The sequence below is a fragment of the Balaenoptera ricei genome, chromosome 16 (assembly GCF_028023285.1).
Source record: "Balaenoptera ricei isolate mBalRic1 chromosome 16, mBalRic1.hap2, whole genome shotgun sequence".
NCBI lineage: Eukaryota > Metazoa > Chordata > Mammalia > Artiodactyla > Balaenopteridae > Balaenoptera > Balaenoptera ricei.
Window position 1 is genome coordinate 33627984 of NC_082654.1, and position 23415 is coordinate 33651398.

Consider the following 23415-nt stretch of genomic DNA (forward strand, 5'->3'; position numbering starts at 1 on the left):
AAAAAAGAATGAACAAACGAACGAACAGGAGGACCATTGGCCCATCCCCCAGCTTCATATTTAGGGTTAATAAAAATGCCCACAGCCTCCAGGAAGCCCAGACAGAGAGAAGGAGAGAGAAGTTCCTGAGGTTTACTCTGCAGGAGGTGTGGCAGGCTCTCCCAGCCTCCAGAGACTAAGAAGCAGGAAAAAGATGACTTGCCTCTTCTCTTTGGTTCTTTTCTTTGGAAATTACCCATCCCAAGGCCTCTGACAGACAGAAAGGGACAGGTTTGAGCTAGGGACCAGTGAACATTCTCAGAAGAAGTGGCAGGGCTCCAGAAACTGGAGGAATGAATAAAGGCATGCCAAAAATTATCCTGAAATTGACATCAGATTCATGACCCTCATGACTGTATAAGTGTATGGGGAACTCTGATAATGGTTTCAAGCCATCTACTTCCATTTACTTTGCTGTATTTAAATTTCTGTTGTGTTCTTAATGTTCAGTTTCAAGTGCACATGGATTTTAAAATCAATGCATTTTTCAGTGGGATGACGTGTTGCCATCAGCAGCAGTCTCACGGTCAGCACTGGACAAGTCACCATAGTGCAGGCAGGATACACATGCCTGGAATGAGCTTTTTTCTCCTGTGTGGACAAAATTCTGTCAGAAGAGCTGGGGAGCATGTGGGGAGCTGACACCAAGTCTTGACTCAGGTTTCATGACGAACCAGATGAAGATTCAAAACCGCATCCCTTGACACTTGCTGGGTTGAAGTGCCCATCACATGTACAGAGAGAAGGGCCTGCAAGCTGTCACTTTTCAGGCAGGCTCCCAGGGCAGCCCTGACACTCTTGAGAGCCAGAGCCGGGTCAGGGAATTTAGGGCAGAGCAAATATTCCCGAAATGTCCTGACCAAAAAGCAAAGAGCTCAGTTTAAGCTCCTGGTCAGTGGTTCTCAACTCCATAGAATCATAGAACCACCAGGGGAACTTTGAGAAATTATTCATGCTGTGCCCTACCCCAGTGATTCTGATTCAGAGGGTCTGGGGTGGAGCCTGGACATTGATTCTAACACATAACCAGGGTTAGAGCCACCGTGTGGAACACGAGAAGTCTGAGATACTATAAGCATTAGTGAGTGGGGCTACTCAATCAACATACAGTGAAAAGAACAGAATTCTTTCCTTCCTTGGAAAGCTTAATCTAAATTTTATATCTTTCTTGATCTCGAGAAACTAAGAGTGTGAGTTGCCTGGATTACAGTCCTAGTTATACCACTTACTAGCTAAGTGACTGTGGGCAAGGTACAGAATTTCCTTGAGACTCCGTTTTCTTAGCAATACAATGGGGTTAATAATCAGACCATATCAGAAGGTAGTTGAGATGACTGCATGAAATCAAGTATGTAAGTTATTTGGCCCAATGCCTGGCACATGTAAAATGCACAATAAACATTAGCTCCCATGGTTGATGATGATTAAAATAAAAATATACTAGTCATATTTCAATAAAAGGGATGTTCTAGACCAGGTTTTATTTACTGGGCCAGGTTTTAAGGAACTGTGCAAAACTGAAATGCAAGAGTTATAGAAAGGGTTCTTCCATGAAGATCAGTTGAAGGAAGTAGGGCTATTTAGCCAGAGAAGGGAAAAACCAAGATGATACATGGTGCTGGCTTCCGATGCAAGGATCAGGTCCAAGAGTGGGCAGCTAATTGTGTGCATTTCTAAAGCAGGAATCTTAACTTAAAGAGGGGGAACTGTGGCTAGAACTCAGAGAGCCCAGAAATTTGGATGAAAAAAAATTTTTGTATTAATCTCAAATAGAAATTTAGCATTTCCTTCAATTATGAAGGTAAGCAACAAACTTCAGTAATACTAGCAGTACCTGTGATTTTTGTCACCAACAGAAACCACAGATATTTCTATATATTATAGTCATGGAAGAGGCCTAAAATAGTATTTATAATTAGGGTGACCAACTGCCCTGGTTTGCCCAAGACTGAGTGGCTTCCCAGAACATGGGACTTGCAGTGCTAAAACTGGGAAAGCCCCAGGCAAACCATTCCCTCCTAACATTCATCACTACTTTGAAATTATGATCGTTATCACATTGCTAGATGCCATTATTGCATTATGCCATTATGGTACTCTGCTATAGTACAATTCCAAAATTATCTTGATAAATGTATATCCACATAATCTGTGTCTTTTATGATCCTTTGTACTTCGTTTGATGCATTTAAAAGTGCTCTTCTCAGTTTAAAGACTTTACCAAATTGCCAAAAGGGCCTATGGCATAAAAAGGGTGAAGAGGGAAGGAACTGGGAGCATTGCCTAGAAAACGGAGGAAAACAGATTTAAGTTCCTTTAGGCCTTGCAACCTAAAAGCAAACAATGAACTACATGGTAGAAGAGGACAGAAGCAGGTATCTCCAAAGGACACAACTAGACAATCAGTTGAGGGAGCCATTTTCCCAATCCCAGTTGTCTCCATCTTATAATCCTGTGTACAGTAACCAGGGGCTCTCCCTAATTTCTTCTATCCTGATGACATATGTATGTGTATTTTGTTACTTATATTGTTGTGGCATTAACACAATCTTGATAGCTATCAATTCCAGTATCTGTTAGCTCTACTAGTTTCCAAAAACTACAAATGCTTCCTCTAAGAATCATTTGCCAGAACTGAAAATTTCCCATGAATTAAGACAATGGAGATTTGGATTTTTAAAAAAATCAACTGTAAAGAATTGATCAAAAGAAACTTTAACTCTTACCGGATACCACTGGGCTTCGGACAGACACTGGCTCCCATCTTGCCTAGTCACCACTGTTGACAGCCGTTCCATGACTCTCCCACAAGGCAGTAAGAGACCGGTTCTCTTCCGATCAACGTAACTCCAAGCCCCCAGCCCAATGTGACCAGAAGGCAGAGTTCTCACAATTGCCCTTGTCCCAGTATATACAGATTTCTTTACTTCCCTGTCATTTTTACAAAATCTCCTCACTAACCAAGTGGACCGCTCCTTCTTGCTTTTGAATAAATCTTCTTCTACATCTTCACAATTATCAGGGAAGTCCTCAAAATGGCTCAGAAAGGTCTTGGCAGATGGGCTGTCAGTAAAATCCTCCCTGCAAAAGGTGTCACTTGAGCATACTACATCGGCCTTCGGGCAAGAGCCTTCAAAGCACAAGTATTTGTCATTCAAGGGGTCACAATGATCATACTGCAGCTGCCTATTCTTATTGTCACAGTTACTTGCCAATTCCATCAGTTTACAAGTATACGCCATGTAATTGTTCTTTTGTTCCCCACCAACAGCAGGTAGTACACAGTTTCCACAATCATCCAAAATCAAGTTATCTGATAGGGGACAGAAAGTGTCTGACATTCTTCTGTCCACTTCATACTGAAAGTGAAATACCGCCATGTTGCTGTCAGGGTGTGCCCTGCCCGTCTCTATGATGGCTGATTGAGTTCCTAATGGACTAATGCCCGCGGGAGGTCTGTCTATTTCCAGTTGAATTCCAGGGAACACCTTTCTTTCCAGTGAAGACGGGATTCCAGTTTCCAAACACAGGCTTTCCTCTGTGGTAGAATCGCACGTTTCATAAAACTGGCTCTGAGGAAGGCAACGCTGATGGTTTTTCAGTATGTTGTTGCAGTTAATGTTAAGGTTTTTCACAGAGTCTGGTATGCTTTTCTCCCAGCACTTTTCATTACTATTCTCATCACTCGTTATTTTCTCCCTTGCTACTGAGAGAATCTGGGGCAAGTTGCTTCCAGAAGATTCTTCTGTAAGTTTCGTTAGTTGTGAGATGGTATGAGAAGTCTCCCCGCTCTGCCTGACAGGATGCGCCTTTGGAACACTGATGTCCGAGACCTTATCATTACTTTCATCTACAGCCGACTGAGCAGATATCACTTTTCGCTGAGTCACAGGTCTGAGAACAGAAGCTGCCATTTCTTCAGAAGTCATCTTGACCAATGAGCAGGCTTTAGCTATTGCTGTTTCTCCTCGTTTGTGATCATGTCAAAATGTTAATAAAACTATGGGTTATTAAAATAATCTCAGGTGTACAAGCCCTCTGAGGAACAAAGTGACAATTCCTTCATTTAGGTGCATTAAGAGCCAAATAAATTTCCCCAGTTATCACTTCCTACCATGTGCAGTATGCTCTTCTAGATCAAGGTTTTAAGGTGGTAGATCAATTTTCTTTCTTTGGTCATTTGAAGCAATTCTTTCGAAGACTTTTATTCGACATTGCATTCTGTAACCTCTGATTCATCACTGGCTTACAATGATTTAAAAATCCAGTTCGAATGTATCCTGTGAGAAAAAGGGATAATGTCAAACACTGTGGCACTAAACAGATTTTCAAAAATGAACTCATAATTCTAAGCTAAAGCAAAATATGAATCCATTTTGAGTAAGGAGTTTTGCAATCAGAAGTTGGTTTCATTTTTCTGATTCAATATTTCAGAACTTCTGTTTCCAGCCAGAATGGAGTAACAGAGACCAGATTTATATCCTTCCTTAAACAACTGAAAAAATATCAGAAAAAAATAATGAAATAATGGTTTTCAGATATTGAACAACAGGCAACATAGAACAATGATCCCTGAAAGAAGAAAAAAACAAATAAGGTGAGCTCTATAAATGCCCTAGCTTACAGCTTGAGAGTTTTTAGGCTACCGGGGAAGGAGGTGGGACCCAGATGAAACCCAACAGTGTGTCTAATTTAAAGAGAAGTAGTTGAGAATTCAACGAGGCCAAGGAAGTTAGAGAAAGAAGACACATGAAGTAGAGAGGAGCAAAGATAAGGATGATAGCAGGCTTCTCATAGAAACAATGCAAGCCAGAAGACAGTGGAGTAAACCTTTAAAGTACTGGGGGGGGGGGGGGGGGGGGAAATATATATATATATATATACTGCCTACTTAGACTTCTATACTCAGCAAAAATCTTTTGAAAACAAAAATGAAATAAGGACTTTTTAGACATAAAACGCTGGAAGAATTCATCACTTGCAAACTTACATATAAGAAATGGTAAAAGAAGTCCTTTAGGCAGAAGGAAAATGATACCTGATAGAAATCTGAATCTATAAAAAGAAATAAAGATTATGAAAAATGTTAAATATGTGGATAAATACAATTTTTTCTTACTTTTTAAATAACTTAAGATAACTGACCATTTAAAGCAAAAATAATAACAATGTATTGTGGAGTTACTAAAAATGCAGAAGTGAAATATATGACAATAATAGCACAAAGGTCAAGAGAGAGAAAATGGAAATATATTGTTATAAGATTATTTTCTACATGAATTGGGATAACATTACTTAAAGTCAGGTTGTCATAAGCCAAAGATGTATACTATAAGCCCCAGTACAACCACTTTAACAAAAAAAATATAGGAAGTAAGTAAAGATATTAGAATCTTAAAATTTTTTTCAAATAATAAAAAAGAAGGCAGAAAAAAGGGAAAGGTGAACAAAGAACAGATGCAACAAATGGGAGACAAATGATAGATTTAAACCTTTCAAAGAGCATCTTTGGGCAGTGTTTCTAATTTTTTCCCATAAAGTATATACATTTTTAACTCCCTCTGTTTCATTTGAATAAATTATTCAGTTGAATGTCAACTGACATAAACATTTTCAATTTGTGAAAGACATTATTTAAAAAAATAATTTAGCCTATTTTATTCTCCAAATTATTGAACGCTGCTCTCTGTTGGGAACTGTGTAATGGGCTAGAAAGCCAGGATCTGCTTGCAAGTCTGTTAAGGAGAGAGAATTGAACAGATTTCAGTCCAATGTGGCAAGTGCAATTATAAAGGATATGCAAGGCACTCTGGGCCCATAGGGTGCCCATCACAAGTATACTGTTCCTTTATAGGTAAAGCTGTTCTTCCCAAGGCAACTGATGAGCATTCAGGCTCTGCTGTCAACACCAGATTCGCCCTGTCTTTGCTCTTTGCCACTCAGATGTCCCTCTTCTCCTTGCTTCCTCCTTTTCCTCTCTTCCATATATGTCCCCTCAAGCAAGGACAGTCACAAACTCTCACCTGCTCTCAGCACATGCAGGTCTTCACAACTACCTTGAAGAATCAGAGGACACCTTATCAATCATATACATCACAGGGAACAAACCAGCCCACCCAGAGCAGCAACGTCCTGGTACAACATCCTAACCCTTTCCACCTTTTGTGTCTTCCTTCCAACTTGGTTTCTTTTTTATTTTCTTCGGAAAATGCCTCTCTTATTTTTGTAGATATATGCTCAGTATAAAACAATTCAAACAATGCAGAAAAACACATACAATTTTTTTTACCTTAACACAAATTCCACCACCCGGAGATAACCATGATTAATACTACGAGGAACCTCCTTCCAGAATGCTCCCTATGTATTAACATACAGAGATATAAGTATATAATTACACACATACCAGATCACACTGTACATGCTGTTTTATACCTGCTTTTAAAAATTCAAAACATGAACAACTTTTCATGTCAAGAACTATACTGAATACTTTAATGGCTTATGGCACCAGCTTTCAATATCTTTGCTCCATTTTTTAGAGGAATGTAATTTTTCAAGCCAAAGCCTTCAGATTGACAGTTCATCTGTCCTTTCTAACCCATGAGGAAGGTAATTCAAGGTAGGTGCTGCTTAAGTCCTGTTCTAAGCATTTTATAATTCTTATCTCATGTAATTCTCACTCAACTCTACCAGATAGTGTGATGGTTTTAAAATATGTCCACAAATTCTGTGATACTCCTCCTTTCAAAAGGTGGAGACTGATTCCCCTTTCCTTGAATGTGGGCTGTACTTAGTGATGTCCTTCTAACACAGACAATATCATGGAAGTAACAGTGTATGACTTCTGAGAATAGCTCATAAAAGTCATCGGAGTTTCTTCCTGGCTCTTCCTCTCTTGCTTTCTCTGGGGGAAATCAGCTACCATGTCATAAGGAGAGTTCCCTGTGGCAAGAACTGAAGCCTCCTGCCGACGGCTACTTGAGTGAGCCATCTTGGAAAGTGATCCTCTAACCTCAGTCAAGCCTCCACATGAAGGCAGCCTCAGTCGAGTTCTTGACTGTAACCTCACCAGTGATCCAGAGCCAGAAGCACTCACCTGAGCCCTTTCCAAATTCCTGACCCACAGAAACTGTGAGATAATAACTGTTTATTGTTTTGAGGCATTAAGTTTTGGGGATAATTTGTTGCACAGCAATAAGTAACTAATATAGATGAGTTCCATCATTATCCACGTTTGAGAGATTAAAAACCCAAGCAGAGAAAAGCTAAGTCACTTGCCAAAGATCACACAGCTGGAAAATGGTGAAATCAGGATTCAAATCCAAGAAGCCTGACTCTAGAACCTATGCTCTTCTCCATAGTTATGCTGCTTTCTTTGCTATCTAGTCTAAAACCCCACAGGTTTGAATTTCTGATGTCCCCTGGCTGCAGAGATTGATGGCTCCTGGGAGGATCCTCTTTTATTTGCATTTGTCTCTGGAAGAGGCTGAGGTTTCTGTTTTGCCTCCAGGTGTAACCAGGACTGAGCAACATCCCAGGAAAATGATTCCCTGGAGCACTGACTTGGCTCCATCTCACGTCATTCCTTTATTCGACAAATATTTATTGAGTACAAAATTAAATGAGGCAAGGATGTGCCCTTGATTTCCTTACAAGCTAGTGCATCATCGGTTAAGATACAGTGCAAATAAGGTGATGATCTGGGTTAACACAGAGGAAGAGCATCTAAATCATATGGTGGGCACAAGGTGGGAGTGACTGCAGGAAGTATTTCCTGGAAAAGATGATGACCGAGCTGAGGTATGAAAGACAATAAGGAGTTAGCTAGAAAAGAGGTGCACGGACTTTTACGAGAAGAGCAATTGTGGACTCTCCTAGAGAGAAACAGTAAGACGCTGGCGCCTGGCAATTCCGGCAAATATTTTAACCACTTTGCGGTTTGATTTCCTCTCCTGTAAAATTGAAATAAAATCACCTACTCCATAAAACTGTGAAGGAAATGTTCTGAAAACCAAAAGTTCAGTGCAAATGTTTGTTATTCTATGCCTTGTAAATGTCTTGATGAGAGAAGATGACCAGAGTTTAGCAACTCTGTTGTATTTGTGATATGATGTTGAATTACTTTTGCCAGATTCACACACTCCACTCCTCAGGCCCAGTCAAATTTGAATTTCTATTCTGTAACTGGGATTGACTCCCTGAATCTCAGCTTCATGACCACAGCTGGTTATATGATCAATCTCAAACTGCCCCTACCACGTCTATAACATTGGAATGAAACACACATGTTGCAAATGTCAGCAGTGCCTGGCCCATCAGTAAATGTTAATTTTCTACCTATCTCCTCTAGGTTGTCTTTGAGGGAAGTTGGGTTTGGTTAGAGATATAGTTAGCATTAGACCGTTAACTGAAGCCCAAATGAAGATCAGAGTCTAACAGATTTGAAAAAGAAAAGGAGGGAAAAAAGGATTCTTCGTTTCTTAATGTGCACAGGTTTGTGGGGAAGATTGGAGAAGGGCCAGCCTGGGAGAGGTCAAACAATATGTGAGTTAAGAATATGGCAGAACAAGAGAAGGCTTGTCAAGGTAGCATTTCCAAGCTAGAGATGAATTGGGATAGATAATGTGTCAAGGGAAATGATTGGCCAGGAAGTAAAGTTATGGAGACGCAGGGGGTGCTAGAAATCCTAGCCAATCCTAGCTAGAAATCCTAGCCAAATCTTGTAGTAAGACAAGAAAAAGAAATGAAAGGTATAAGAAGAATCAGGAGTGTCACAGAGTAAGTTTTCAGCTTCAGAGTAGGGGAATATCAGTCATAAATAACCTTGTTGATAAGTTTCCATGGGCTAAATCAGAGGGCTAGCAAACTACAGCACCAGGCCAAAATCTGGCCTGCTATCTGTTTTTGTAAATAAAATTTTATAGGAACACAGTCATGGCCATTCATTTATATAATGTCCATGGCTACTTTCACGTTACAGTGGTAGAGTTGAGAAATTGTGACAGAGACCATGTGACCTGCAAAGCCAGAAATATTTACCATCTAGCCCTTTACAGAAAAAGTTTGCCAAACTACACACTAAATAAATGAGTTAACAAAATGCCTGTTTAGAGCCAGAAAACTAAGCGTGAGGCTTATTAGCCATTTTCATATATTTGAAGAACTGAGATGAGGAAAAAGGCTTGTTTCACAGTTTCAAAAGGTAAGATCAGGGCCAAAACAAATGAATTATTGGGGAGGCATGCTTTGGCTTAGTTTGATAAATAATTCCCTAACTTTTAGAGCTGTTCCACAAAGGACAGGCTATCTTGGACAGCAGTCTTCTCCTCATTGTCGATAGAAAGATTTAAACAGGAGAGGTATGATGTTCAGCATAGTAGGTATTCAATGTCTGTTGAACAAATAATAGAGTGGATGAATGACTGCCTATAATGTTTAATTATAAAAACAATGGCTAATACTTATTGAGCATGTATTGTATGTCAGGCATGTTCTAAGCACAGTGTACATATTATCTCATTTCATCTTCATCTTTTATCTCATAAAATTATCAGTAGGGTGACAGAGACTTGTTAATTGTCCCCCCAAATCTGTTCTCATTTTCCTCAATAATAGAACTTCTGAATTTTAGTGAAGCATATGGCCATCCCTTTATTAGCCTCCCCTACAGCTAGATGTAGTGATACAAATAAGTTAGTGTTAATTAGATATAAGCAGAATGGCTTGTTACTTATGGACAGTGTCCTTGAAGGGAGAGAGTGTGCCCTTCTCTCCTCTTCTTTCTCCCTTCTGCTGGCTGCAGGGAAGGCATGATGGCTGGAGCTAAAGCAGCCATATCAGACTGTGAGGTAAACATGAGAATAGATGCCTTGCATAGCAAAGAAACAAGATAGAAGCCACTGTGCCTGTTTCCTAGATTTGGAAGAGAGAAAAATAAAATGCTATCTTCTTTAAGCTACCACTATTTTAGGTTTCTGTCACAGGCATCCAGATCTGTTCCTAACTAATAAAGATGAGTACTATTGTCGTCCCCATTTTATGAATGAGGCTCAGAGTATTTAAGAGTACAGAGGAGTGCAACAAGGAAGCTACATAGAAAATTCCTGCATTGGAGGGAAAGTTATAGTCCCTAATTCCTACTACATTTCCAATTTTATGCTCTTAAACCAGATGGAATGCTTTGTGTCATAAAAAATAGTAAAATTAGAAAAATATTAAATACAAGCATATTGTCTTTTCTAACTGTAGGTGTTGGAAGGATGTGGAGCATAACAACAACAACAAAAACTAATGTACTAGACAATTGTCAATTATTTACTAAGCACCTGTTATATTCCACAGGGTTCAGAAAGCAAGATGGCCGAGGACCAGGGGATCAGTAAAGCTCTGATGGAGGGAGATCTGAGCTGGAACTTTACAAAGAGGTAGCAATTATTTTTATCCATATTCGGGTAGAATGAGCGTTGTAAAGAAAGATGAAGAAAATACAATGCATAACCGTGAATTCATCTGAAGCTCGTAGGAGAACATTTCAACTAATCAAAGAGGGCTTCCCTGGTGGCGCAGTGGTTGAGAATCTGCCTGCCAATGCAGGGGACATGGGTTCGAGCCCTGGTCTGGGAGGATCCCACATGCCGCGGAGCAACTGGGCCTGTGAGTCACAACTACTGAGCCTGCGCGTCTGGAGCCTGTGCTCCGCAACAAGAGAGGTCGCGATAGTGAGAGGCCCGTAGTGAGAGGCCCGCGCACCGCAATGAAGAGTGGCCCCCTCTCGCCACAACCAGAGAAAGCCCTCGCACAGAAACGAAGACCCAACACAGCTAAAAATAAATAAATAAATAAATTTATTTAAAAAAAAAAACTAATCAAAGAAACTGAAAATTGCTCAGTAATTTCACCGTCATGGAAGAGAAATACTAGGGTAACCAACAAAGTTGGTAACAGAATAGTTCTATTTGCATCTTAACTTACAGGATTTTATAGAGTCCCTTTGAGTATCATGTGTATGACAGACAAACAGCCATGTCACAGTTATTTACTTATGCATGCTCTCCTCCAAAGTCCACTCAGCAAAGAGATTAAAGAAAATATTATGTCTGCACAACCCTTTCCTCCCTTTCTCCCAACCACAGGCACATGGAGTGCACAGTTGTAGGTGTATGTACACACCCACACCCAAACTCTGCATGATATGAGTCAGTCTTCACTCTTTCTTCTCCACTGAATGTCTGCTGTTCCAGCCTCTCCTGACCTCCTTTCTCTGAACTATGATGACAGAAATTCCATAAGTCACATAGAAACAAAGATGTTAAAACACTCCCAAAGGGCACTGGTGTACCCATCTAGATCATTTTCCAAGACCCCAAGGACTTAATCCTTTGTGACTTCTACTCTCTTCATTAGAAAAGTTTCAGAGTTTGATGCTAGACTATGACCCAGAAAACTCAGAGAGACCTTAATCTTTCTACTCTGTGTACACTGGATATCAGGAGTTGATTGACAGGTAGATGAGAAAGTTACACAAATAAATATTTTTGAATGAATACATTGATAGGTCTGCCGATACAGTAATATGGAGGATCATGAAAAAGTTTGTCTATACAGGTTAATTCTCAATTGTAAAACTCCCAAGGAAAGGAAATCCTCACTGTAAACACAGTCTCCAGTCAGCTTGCAAATTGCCCCTTCTCTCCCTATTGCTCTCCCAGAAATACAGGGATACAGACATTAGTAGAATGTAACTTTAAGCCAAGAGCGGAGGCAAATAGGATTATGGTGTTGACACTCACAGGACGCATGCACATAAAGATTCATGTTTTTGATGAGATGATGAGAAGAGGGAAAAGTGGGCAGTAGAAGATGGTATTTGACCCTCCATGATTTAGTCCCAATCGATTTTTTCCAGTTTCATCTCTGACCAATACCCTCAAGCAAAAGACATCCTGTCACACTGGTCTTTTTGCCCTTTATTGAACCAGCCTAGCACTTAATGCCTCTTGCATTTCCCTTACTACTGTCTTCTAACTTAACTAAGACTCCATCACCCAGCTTAAACAGCATCTCCTCTCTATAGCCCTCTCTGATGCTCACTTGTCAGCATTAATTGCTCTCATCTGTGTTTCCCATAGTTCTTCCCACATCTCACTATAGCATGTCACGGCACACTATATTGTAGTTATTGATAATGTAGGACCCCTGCGTGGATTGAGAGCTTCTGAAAAACAAAGACCTTGCATCTTCAAACTTAAGGATTTTTATAGAGACCCTGCACCCCACATTCCTGGCTTATACCTAGGCATATACTTGGTCTCAAAAGGCATTTGACTCTCTCCTTCCTTTCCACGGCTATTTGAGCCCAATCCTTGCCCCTTAGAACCCATTAGAACTTAAGAGCTTCCAGTCTCCCAAATTCTAACCTCCTCCTCTTTCAATCCATCCCATACAATTTTTAGAAAAATCTTCCCCAAACACTATTCTCATCCTTTCATCCACATCAGTTGAGAAGGAACAGAGCGTCACATTATTTAGTGTGGTAAATCCAAACCTTACCCCAATCCTCAAGATTATCATCAATCTGGGACTTCCCTGGTGGTGCAGTGGTTAAGAATCCGCCTGCCAATGCAGGGGACACGGGTTCAATCCCAGGTTCAGGAAGATCCCACATGCCACGGAACAACTAAGCCCGTGAGCCACAACTACTGAGCCCACGTGCTGCAACTACTGAAGCCTGCACACCTAGAGCCCGCGCACAGCAACGAAGAGTAACCCCCGCTCTCCGCAACTAGAGAAAGCCCACGCACAGCAACAAAGTCCAATGCAGCCAAAAATAAATTTAAAAACTTTAAAAAAAAAAAAGACTATCATCAGTCTGCAAGGGCTTTGTTTTGGATTGGTTTTAATCAACATATCAATTTGGAGAAAGATAACATCCTAACCATACTGAGGCTTCTAATCCATAAACATGATGTAGCTAACTCGTACTCGTGCTTCCCTCTCCACATATATATGAATATATGTAGGTATATGTATACACACATCTCTGTATATATATACATATCTTCTCTTTTTTGCTGTTTCATAACTATTTTATTGTGACTTAAAAGCTTTGCCCAAAACAATATCTGATTTCCTCAGAGATAATATTTAAGTTGAAATACCTTTGTATTAAAACTAGATTAGATGTCATAGACATCTAACAGTATTTTAAAAATAAAATACTGGGAGCAAGATGTGCCTTAGAATTAAATTGGTTTTATTGTTTTTAGGTAGAATAATGCCTGCATGTTTACTGTTTTTATGAATGTGACATATTGTGTGATAGCTAGGCCTAGCAGCTGTCTCATGGTGAGTGATACTTATATAAGAGCAACCTAAAAAAAGAAAACTCTGTAGATACTGGGGGAAAGAGAGACTCTTCTTGACTATTTTCTGCATGTCATAGATGGAAGAGCTGCTGCAGGGCCAGGCTGCTTTCACAGTGTGTGTGTCACTTGCAGAACGTCACACAGCTGAACTGTGTGTGCTCGCAGGAGGCAGAGGACAGCAGGTGTGTAAAGTAGCCATGCTGTGTAGAGGCAGGGCCAACCACAAAGCCCGCTGGAGTCTCAGGGAAGAGCAAGCCATGCGTGGCATTGTTGTCTGAATGTGAACTCTTAATAGATTATTAACATAAAGTATTTTCTTATAATCCTCAAGAATTTTTGGCTCATCTGGAACCTTTCGTGAAGGTGGTGGAGGGCTACCAAGGCAGCTAGATCTGAGAAGCCACAATCCTGGAGAGCAGGGAAGCCCAGAGAAGAAAGTCCGACATTTGCTTCCACCTTGTCCTACAATGAATTTGTTGCTTTGAAAATGATGGTTGACTCTCTACAAAACAGAAACAGACTCACAGACATAGGGAACAGACGTGTGGCTGCCAAAGGGGAGGGGGGATGGGGAAGCGATGGACTGGGAGTTTGGGGTTAGTAGATGCCAACTATTACATATAGAATGGATAAACAAGGTCCTACTGTATAGCACAGAGAACTATATTCAATATCTTGGGATAAACCATAATGGAAAAGAACATAAAAAAGAATGTATATATGTGTATAACTGAGTCACTTTGTTGTACATCAGAAATTAACACAACATTGTAAATCAACTATACTTCAATAAAAAAATAAGTTAAAAAAATAACTAAAATGGAAAGTGATGGTTGAGAGGCTCAGACATAGATTACACAGATTAATATTTTGTATTCATCTATATAGAGGTTTTGCACGTCTTTTGTTAAATTTGTTCCTATGTCGGTGCTGCTATTGTAAATGGAATTATTTTACATTTCATTTTCTAGTTGTTTGCTGCTAGAATGCAGAAATACAATTGATTATTGTGTGTAGACATTATAACCTTTACCCTTGCTAAGGTCACTTATTACTTCTAGCAGATAATTTGTAGGTGACTTAGAATTTTCTGCACGGACATCCATGTCATCTTCAAATAAAGAATTTTGCTTCTTTCTTTCTAAAATGTATACATTTTGTTTCTTTTCTTCCTTTTCTGCACTTGCTAGGATCTCTAATTTTGATGCTAATATAAGTATAAAGAGTGCATATCCTTGCCATGTTCTCAGTCTTAAAGAGTATTCTATACATGATTACTTAATAGGATGTTAGGTGTAGGTGTCTCATAAATGCCCTTTGTTAAACTGAGCATGTTTCTTTGTATTCCTAGTTTGCTGGAATTTTTATCACAAATGAGTTTTGCCCAATGCTTTTTCTGCATTTATTGAGATAACTGTATAATTTTTCTCCTCTAATAAGTTAACATGGTATAGGAATGTAAGCGATTTCTGTGCATTAATTTTGTATCCTGCTACTTTACCAAATTCATTGATTAGCTCTAGTAGTTTTCTGCTAGCATCTTTAGGATTCTCTATGTATAGTATCATGTCATCTGCAAAGTGACAGTTTTACTTCTTTTCCAATTTGGATTCCTTTTCTTTCTTTTTCTTCCCTGATTGCTGTGGCTAAAACTTCCAAAACTATGTTGAATAACAGTGGTGAGAGTGGGCAACCTTGTCTTGTTCCTGATCTTAGAGGAAATGGTTTCAGTTTTTCACCATTAAGAGCGATGTTGGCTGTGGGTTTGTCATATATGGCCTTTATTATGTTGAGGTAGTTCCCTCTGTGCCCACTTCCTTGAAAGTTTTTATCATTAAGTTGTTGTTGAATTTTGTCGAAAGCTTTTTCTGCGTCTGTTGAGATTATCATACGGTTTTTATCCTTCAGTTTGTTAATATGGTGTATCACATGGATTGATTTGCATATATTGAAGAATCCTTGCATTCCTGGGATAAACCCCACTTTAAAGGATGCTCAACATCACTAATCATTAGAGAAATGCAAATCAAAACCACAATGAGGTATCACCTCTCACCAGTCAGAATGGCCATCATCAAAAAATCTACAAACAATCAATGCCAGAGAACGTGTGGAGAAAAGGGAACCCCCTTGCACTGTTGGTGGGAATGTAAATTGATACAGCCACTATGGAGAACAGTATGGAGGTTCCTTAAAAAGTGAGAGAGTAGCATTGACATATATTCATTACCAAATGTAAAATAGATAGCCAGTGGGAAGCAGCTGCATAGCACAGGGACATCAGCTCCGTGCTTTGTGACCACCTAGAGGGGTGGGATAGGGAGGGTGGGAGGGAGGCACAAGAGGGAGGGGATATGGGGATATATGTATACATATAGCTGATTCACTTTGTTATACAGCAGAAACTTGTACAGCAATTATAATTATATAAACATTGTAAAGCAATTATACTCCAAAAAAGATGTAAAAAAAAAAAAGTTAACATGGTTAACTATACTAATTGATTTTCAAGTATTGAAAGAATTTTGCAAATTCATGGAAAATTCAAAAAACCTAGAGTAACCAAAATAATTTTTAAGGGGAGAACAAATTGGAGGACTTACACAACCTATTTTCAAGACTTCTACAAAGCTACAGTAAACTTGATGGTGTGCTATCAGCATAAGGATAGAAATTTAGGTCAATGGAATAGAATAGAGTCTAGAAATAGAACAACACATTTAGTCAATTGGCTTTTCAACAAAGGTGCAAAGGTAATTCAATGGGGAAAGGACAGTCAATAAATGGTCCTGGATCCAAATAGAAAAACAGTGAACATCAACCCCTACATCACAATACACAACAATTAATTCAGAATGATTTACTGTGCTAAACATAAAATCTAAAACTATAAAACTTCTAGAAGAAAACAGGAGAAATCTTTATGACCTTGGGATACGGACACATTTCTTAGAACACGAAAAGCACTAACCATAAAAGGGAAAAAATGGTAAAATGGAGTTAATCAAAATTTAAAACTTCCACTCTTCAAAAAAAAAATACCATTAAGAAACAGAAAGGCAAGTCACAGATTGGGAGAAAATAGTCACAATATATATATCTGAAAAGTTCTTGTATCCAGAATATATATTAAAAACTCTTATAACTCAATAATAACCAGATAAGCCAATTTTTAAAAATGGGCAAAAGACTTGAACAGACACTCCACCAGATAATATAACGGGAACAGCCTATTAACAAATTGTGACAGATCAGCAACATTTCTGTATGGAAAAAAAAAGTGAACCTCAATCCCTTCTTCATACCATACACAAAAGTTAACCCAAAATGGATGACAGTCCTAAATATAAATGCTAAAATTATAAACTTTCTAAAAGAAAGCATAGGAGAAAATCTTTATAACCACTGGAATAAGCAGAAATTTCTTAGACTGAACACAAAAGTACAACCACAAAAGAAAAACAATTGATAATGTGAGCTGTATCACAATTAAAAATATCTGCTCTTCAAAAGGCAAGCCATAATATGGTAGAAAATATTTGTAATATAAATATCTAACAAGAGCTCTGCATCCAGAATACATAAAGATCTCCTACAACTCAATAATAAAAAGACAAGACAATCTTTAAAAATGGGCAAAGATTTGAATAATCTCTTTTCAAAAGAAGAAATACAAGCACATGAAAAGATGTTCAACATCATCAGTCATCAGGGAAATACCAATTAAACTCTCAATGAGATAGCACTTTATGCCCACTAGGATGGCTGAAATTAAAAAAATTGACCATACCAAAGTTGGTAAGAATGTGGAGCAACTGGAATATTGTGGTGGGAATATAAAATGGTACAGCCATTTTGGAAAACGATTTGGCGTTTTCTTATAAAGTTAAATATTCATTTACCATATGACTTCCAAATTCCACTCATAGAAGAACAATAAAAGCATGCATTCACAAACAGACTTGTATGCAAATGTTTATAGCAGCTTTATTCATAATAGCCTCAAACTGGGAACAACCCAAAAGTCTATTAACAGATAAACAACCTGAGATCTGTTCATAGAATAGAATACTGCTCAGCAATTTTAAAAAATGATCTTCTGATGTTGTAACAAACATAATCTCAAGATTTTGAGATTCAAAACATAAATCTCAAAAATATTAGGTTGTATGAAAGAAGCCAGACGCTGACTGATTCCATTTATTTGAAGTTCTAGACCAATGCTGTCCAATATAGTAGCCACTAGCCACATGTGGCTATTTAAGTGTAAGTAAAAAATTAATTTAAATTAAGTGGAATTAAAAATTCAGTTTCTCAGCTGCCACATTTCAAGTGCCACATTTCAATAGTCATATGTGACTGGTGGCAACTGTACAGGACAGCACAGATATAGAGAACATTTCCATCCTGCATAAAGTTCGGTAGGACAGTGCTGTTAGAAAACATGCAAAATTATGGTATTCAGGAGAATCAGATGAGTGGTCACTGGGGGTTGGTGGCAGGGTGGGAAGGAGTGGAAAGACTATAAAATGGCACAAAGGCACTTTCTGAGGATGGTGGAAATGCTCTATATCTTGATTGGGGTGGTAGCTACCCAGGTATATACTCATTCAACAGTATACATTACCCCACATCAGCTTTTCAAGTGGACCACAGGGCTCATTTCATTCCCACTTTGACTCTCAGCCAGGCACCTCTGAGCACTGAACAGCTTGTTCAACTGTACAATGTGATGCTGAGAGAGCACCAGGATAGTGGAAACATTCAATCTGAGTTTGTCTCCATTTGACCTTGCTGAGGCTTAGTTTCTATATCTGTAAAAAGGGTGGTGGGGCGGGGGAGTAAAAGTTTCTCATGTAATACTCACAATAATCCTATGAAGTAGAAATCCCTCAAAAAATAGTACCTTTTATTCTTATCATTATAAAAACTTCTCCAGAGTCTTCACATTTAACTTCCTGATGTAGGACCATGTCTATTTTCCTGTAAACCACCTCTGAGGACTATAATAATAGAGGCTCAATAAATATTTGCTCACTTACTGCTTTGTGTAGAATATTATTTGTATGTTAGCATGAGATGATTTTCCTTAACTCAGCCAGTGCATGCGGCTAAATGATTCTTTAAGTTGTACAAGTTTACTGGGTGCTTAGCACACGTGCAAGGTAGTACATGACTTCACAGAAAGAGAAAGGCACAGCCAATGCCTTTGTTATTATAGAGCTACAAGGAAAAAACTTAGGATATGAGCTATTATCATGAAATACTGAATAGTACAGTCCAGCCAGTTAAAAAGTGGGGGGATCACTCAACAGTGTGTACTAATTGTGCACCAGATAAAAAATGAAGATACAGATGGCAGAATTCAGAATGAACTCAAGTCACAAGTGAAGAATTCCTAGAAAATGTCAGTCTTTAAAAGAGGACTCTGACCTGGGAAGCGAGGCCAGGGAGAAAACGGAGGAGAGAGGGAGAAGGAGTGTTGTCTTGGAGATGGGATGGAAAGTCATGGGTTGGCTGGCACATGGAGGCTACTGTGCCCTTGCTAAGCCTAACTGCAGCAGAAGCAGTAGAACCATCCTGGACAATTCATCCTGGGGTTGGAAGTTCTCATACCAGGTCAAGGCAGCACATTTTTGGAAGCCGTGCAATGAAGAGGAAGAGGAGAGTGGGAAGGACCCGGAGCCACTTCCCTGAAGGTCTTGCTTTACCCAACTGATGCATCAAAAATATAATGGGCTTCCCCAAGCAGCCAACTGCCACCATTTAGCTGGGGTACCTAGAGCTCATGTTACAAACAATTTTTAATTAACTGATAGTTAGGCAACATCAACACACCCATTCGCTAAATGTTTTTTTCAAACTGGTATTCTACAAGTCATTCCTCAATTAATGTAATTGTCTTTCCAAAGAATTAAAAATACATGTGATGAAAACAAACTCACTCTGAATGAGATAAACATAATAGGACTCTTCTACTACCTAACACATTCTCACATTACAGCCTCTCAGTAAAACGATCCTGATTTAATCAAAATAAGATATGATTCAACTCCTACAAACTCTTTTCTTCGTGGCTGTGCTTCTTGCTCTCCCTCACTCCTGGGGTCCGTTGCACCTGATACCTAGCCTACTATTTCATCATCACACTGAGTAAAACATTTTCCAGACACAATAACTCTCCAGTTCCACAGACGTTCCCCCACAAAGCCCTAGCAGATGGAAAGCGCTTTTAAATCCACATACTTAATGCATAGGATGGCCATTTTCATTTTTATATTTGCATTATATTTAACACCAGCACCAGTGAAAGTCTTCAGAGGTCCTCTGGTCAACAAACTTCAAAATTATTCCTGTTCCTCATGGCTGCTCACCAATGACATCAAATTCTGGGTGGAAGCCCAAGCCAACAACTGACTCAAACAGTTGATATCATTCTAATGGCGCTGGTTTTCAGTAGAGTTAAAACTGCAAATAGAACACCTCATTAAAACTCAAAGTTCACTTTAGCTGTGCCTCTGATTTACTACTGAGAAGTCATCATCCAAAAGGGAGAAGCAATATTATTCATACTTTTTGCCTGATTGAAAAAAAATGAAGTGAACAAGTTTTCTGGGTTCTGCTGCTCTTGTTTTTTTGTTGTTGTTGTTTGTTTTTAATTTGTTTAATCTATAGGACAATACCTTGGCACTTTTGCTATTTTTCAGAGCAGTGTAACCCAAAGTACAGAGCTGTTTGCTGAGTCCACAATCCAAAGCAAGCAGGGCTGCTCTGACCTGCACTACCAGCCTTCCGGCCATTCCTGAGCCTCTGACAAGGGTGGAAGGGGAGTGGGGTGGGCATTCAGGGAGGCTGAGGGATGTGCAGGTGGAGGCAAGGAGCCCTGACACGGCCAATCTCAGTATCTGGATGGTGTGGGCTCCTCAGTAGATCAACTGTGTCACATGACACAGGTAGTACCATACCTGGTAAGGTGTAGTTCATTTTTGTTATCATTATGTCATTATTTCAAGTATCAGTTATGATTTTTATGATGAATGCCAGGGATAAAAAAACAAAGCAGGCTTTGGCAAGAATGTTGTACCACTTTCTATATTAATGAACAAATAACACGTTATATTTTTCCAATTATAAAAGTAATACACATTTACTGTAGAAAATTTGGAAAAAGTCTGGTTAAGTATAAAGTAGAAAAGTAAGGTAAGATCATTAAGTAAGTCCTAATTTTGTTATAACTTCTTTCCAGTTTTTCCCCCATGAACACAGATCTTTCATGGAACTGAAATTATACTGTTTATACCATTTTTATCCCGCTTCTCTTGTTTAATATTATATTGTCTAAAAGAATAACTTTGGGACATAATGAAATCTATATAAACATTAGCAATCTCTTTCCCAACATTCTAAATCTTATTATAAAAAGGAGAAGATCAGGAAAAATCACATGCTGTGCCTCCCTGAAATCATGCATCATCTCACCTGTTTGATATATTTGTAAACACTGCCCCATTCTTGGAGTACAACTTCCAGATTGCTCAATCTTTCTTCCAAGGGCTGGCCAACCAAAGGGTAGGATTCATCCATTCACTTATTCAACAAATATTTTCTGAACACCTACTGTGTGCCAGATGCTATGCCAGGAACTGAGTACAGATGGCCCATAAAACTACCAGGTCTAATTGAAATTTATTAAAGGGATATTTGCTAGGTTTAAGTGACATGATATTAAACTAGGCCAAACGGAGCCAGGTTTGAGGGTGATCTGATCAAAACTAGCCTTTCCAGTTCACCAATTTGACACCCACCTCAGCCAGGGCGGTCTAGCTCCTGTTCCCTGAACCTGCCTTTCTTTTTTTTTTTTAATTAATTAATTAATGTATTTATTTACTTATTTTTGGCTGCATTGGGTCTTCATTGCTGCGCACGGACTTTCTCTAGTTGCAGCGAGTGGGGGCTACTCTTCGTTGTGGTGCATGGGCTTCTCATTGCGGTGGCTCCTCTTGTTGCAGAGCGTGGGCTCTAGGAGCACGAGCTTCATTAGTTGTGGCTGGCGGGCTCAGTAGCTGTGGCTCGCAGGCTCTAAAGCGCAGGCTCATAGTTGTGGCGCACGGGCTTAGCTGCTCTGCGGCATATGGGATCTTCCCGGACCAGGGCTTGAACCCGTGTCCCCTGCATTTGGCAGGAGGATTCTTAACCACTGCGCCACCTGGGAAATCCCTGAACCTGCCTTTCACCTGACTTTCTGTGTCTTGCTCACTACTCCCGAGAACCCCTACCTTCCTTTCTGCAGAGCCACATTCCATTCAGGAAGCTTTTCTGAACAGTGACTCTGAGTCTCACTCTCAAACTGTTGCTGCACCAACCATCCAGAACCATCCATTCTGTAGACAAACTTAACTGCCCTTGTTCCCGAGTGGGGTGGTGGTAGGTATCCGGGACAGGCACCAGAGCCTCATTTTCTTTATTATTTCCCTCAGCTATGTACTACATGCATCACTACTAATCACCTAACCATTCCTCTCAGGAACTTCTCCAAATGAATCCCATCTCTGAAAGGATCTTTCAGGAAAAACATTCTACCCTCTCAATTGCTGCAGGGTGTATATATATATATATATATATATATATATATATATATACATATATATCCTTAAGAAAACATAACTACTTTACTTGGGTCACCTCACCACGCTTATGCCACATCAAGACCTGAGATCTTCCACACAAGGCACCAATCTCAGCGCCTTGTGTATAATCTTATTCAGTCTTCACAGCAACTGCGGTGAGGTACATGCTACGACCACAATTTCCAGTTTAGAGAAAAGAAAACTGAAGTTTAGAGAGATTAAGCAACTTGCCCAGAGTTATTCAGTTAGCCACTGGTGAAGTATTCAAATCCACACAGCTACTTCCCCATAGCAAGCTTTTTCTGCCCTGGCGAATATTCTTCCTCACATGTTCTTCCCATGAGGCTGAAACCAGTAATTCTCACATTTTCATCGGCATCAGAATCACGCAGGGGACTTGGTAAAAACACGCTTGCTTGGGTGCTGGTCAAGAGATTCTGGTTCAGGAAGGAGGGGGAGATTTGCATTTTAACAGGCACTCCCCCCCAACCAAGTGATTCTGGCGCCAGCTGTGTTCAGACTACACTGAGAGATATGGTTTTAAACACTAGGAGAATAAACCCATCAGGGGAGAGGCTTTTGGAAAATGGTATTTGTTTCCTCATTACCCATGATCCATCAGGGCTTTTTAAAAAAATTTTTTTAACTAAAAAAATTTTTAAAAATTTTTTATTTTGTATTAGAGCATAGTTGATTTACAATGTTGTAAATGCTGTACAGGTGTACAGCAAAGTGTACAGCAATGCTGTAGAGGTGAACAGCAAAGTGAATCAGTTATATATATACATATATCTATTCTTTTTCAGATTCTTTTCCCATATAGGTTACTACAGAATATTGAGTAGAGTTCCCTGTGCTACACAGTGGGTCCTTGTTGATTATCTATTTTATATACAGCAGTGTGTATATTTTAATCCCAAACTCCTAATTTATCCCTCCCCCCAACCTTTCCCCTTTGGTAACCATAAATTTGTTTTCTATGTCTGTGAGTCCATCAGGGCTTTTTAAAAAGTGGCAGGAGTTACTGTTGAATAGGTACAGAGTGTCAGCTTGGGATGATGAAATAGTTCTAGAGACGGATGGTAGTGATGGCGGCACTACAACGTGGATATACTTAATGCCACTGAACTGCAAACTTAAAAATGGTTAAAACGGTAAATCTCATGTTATATTTTACCACAATAAAAAGAATGGCAGGATACCCAACTCTCAGCTGTCTTGTAGAAGGTGCCTCTGACACCCTTTACTGCTGATGTGGAAAGAGGTGAGGTATACTCCTGAGGGATGGATCCCTTGGGAAAGGGACAACTGAGAGTAAAAGGTGGAGAAAGTTGGCCCTCGGGTGGCCCCTCCCCAGCTTCGGGCTGGCTGTGACACTCAAA

The 23415-nt window shown here is 39.5% G+C and overlaps 1 protein-coding gene across 6 annotated transcripts in view; it reads right to left on the minus strand.

Moving 5' to 3' along the window:
* The window catches only part of PLCE1 (phospholipase C epsilon 1), a 315814-nt gene that overhangs the window by 271462 nt on the left and 20937 nt on the right, over positions 1 to 23415 (minus strand). For all 6 annotated transcript variants that reach the window (XR_009498041.1, XM_059900486.1, XM_059900488.1 and 3 more), the window contains one exon: positions 2766 to 4319. Coding sequence is in view for 5 of the 6 variants with exons in the window: in XM_059900486.1 (XP_059756469.1) it covers positions 2766 to 3968 (1203 nt within the window). In the remaining variant the exon portion in view is untranslated. The remainder of the gene's footprint in view (positions 1 to 2765; positions 4320 to 23415) is intronic.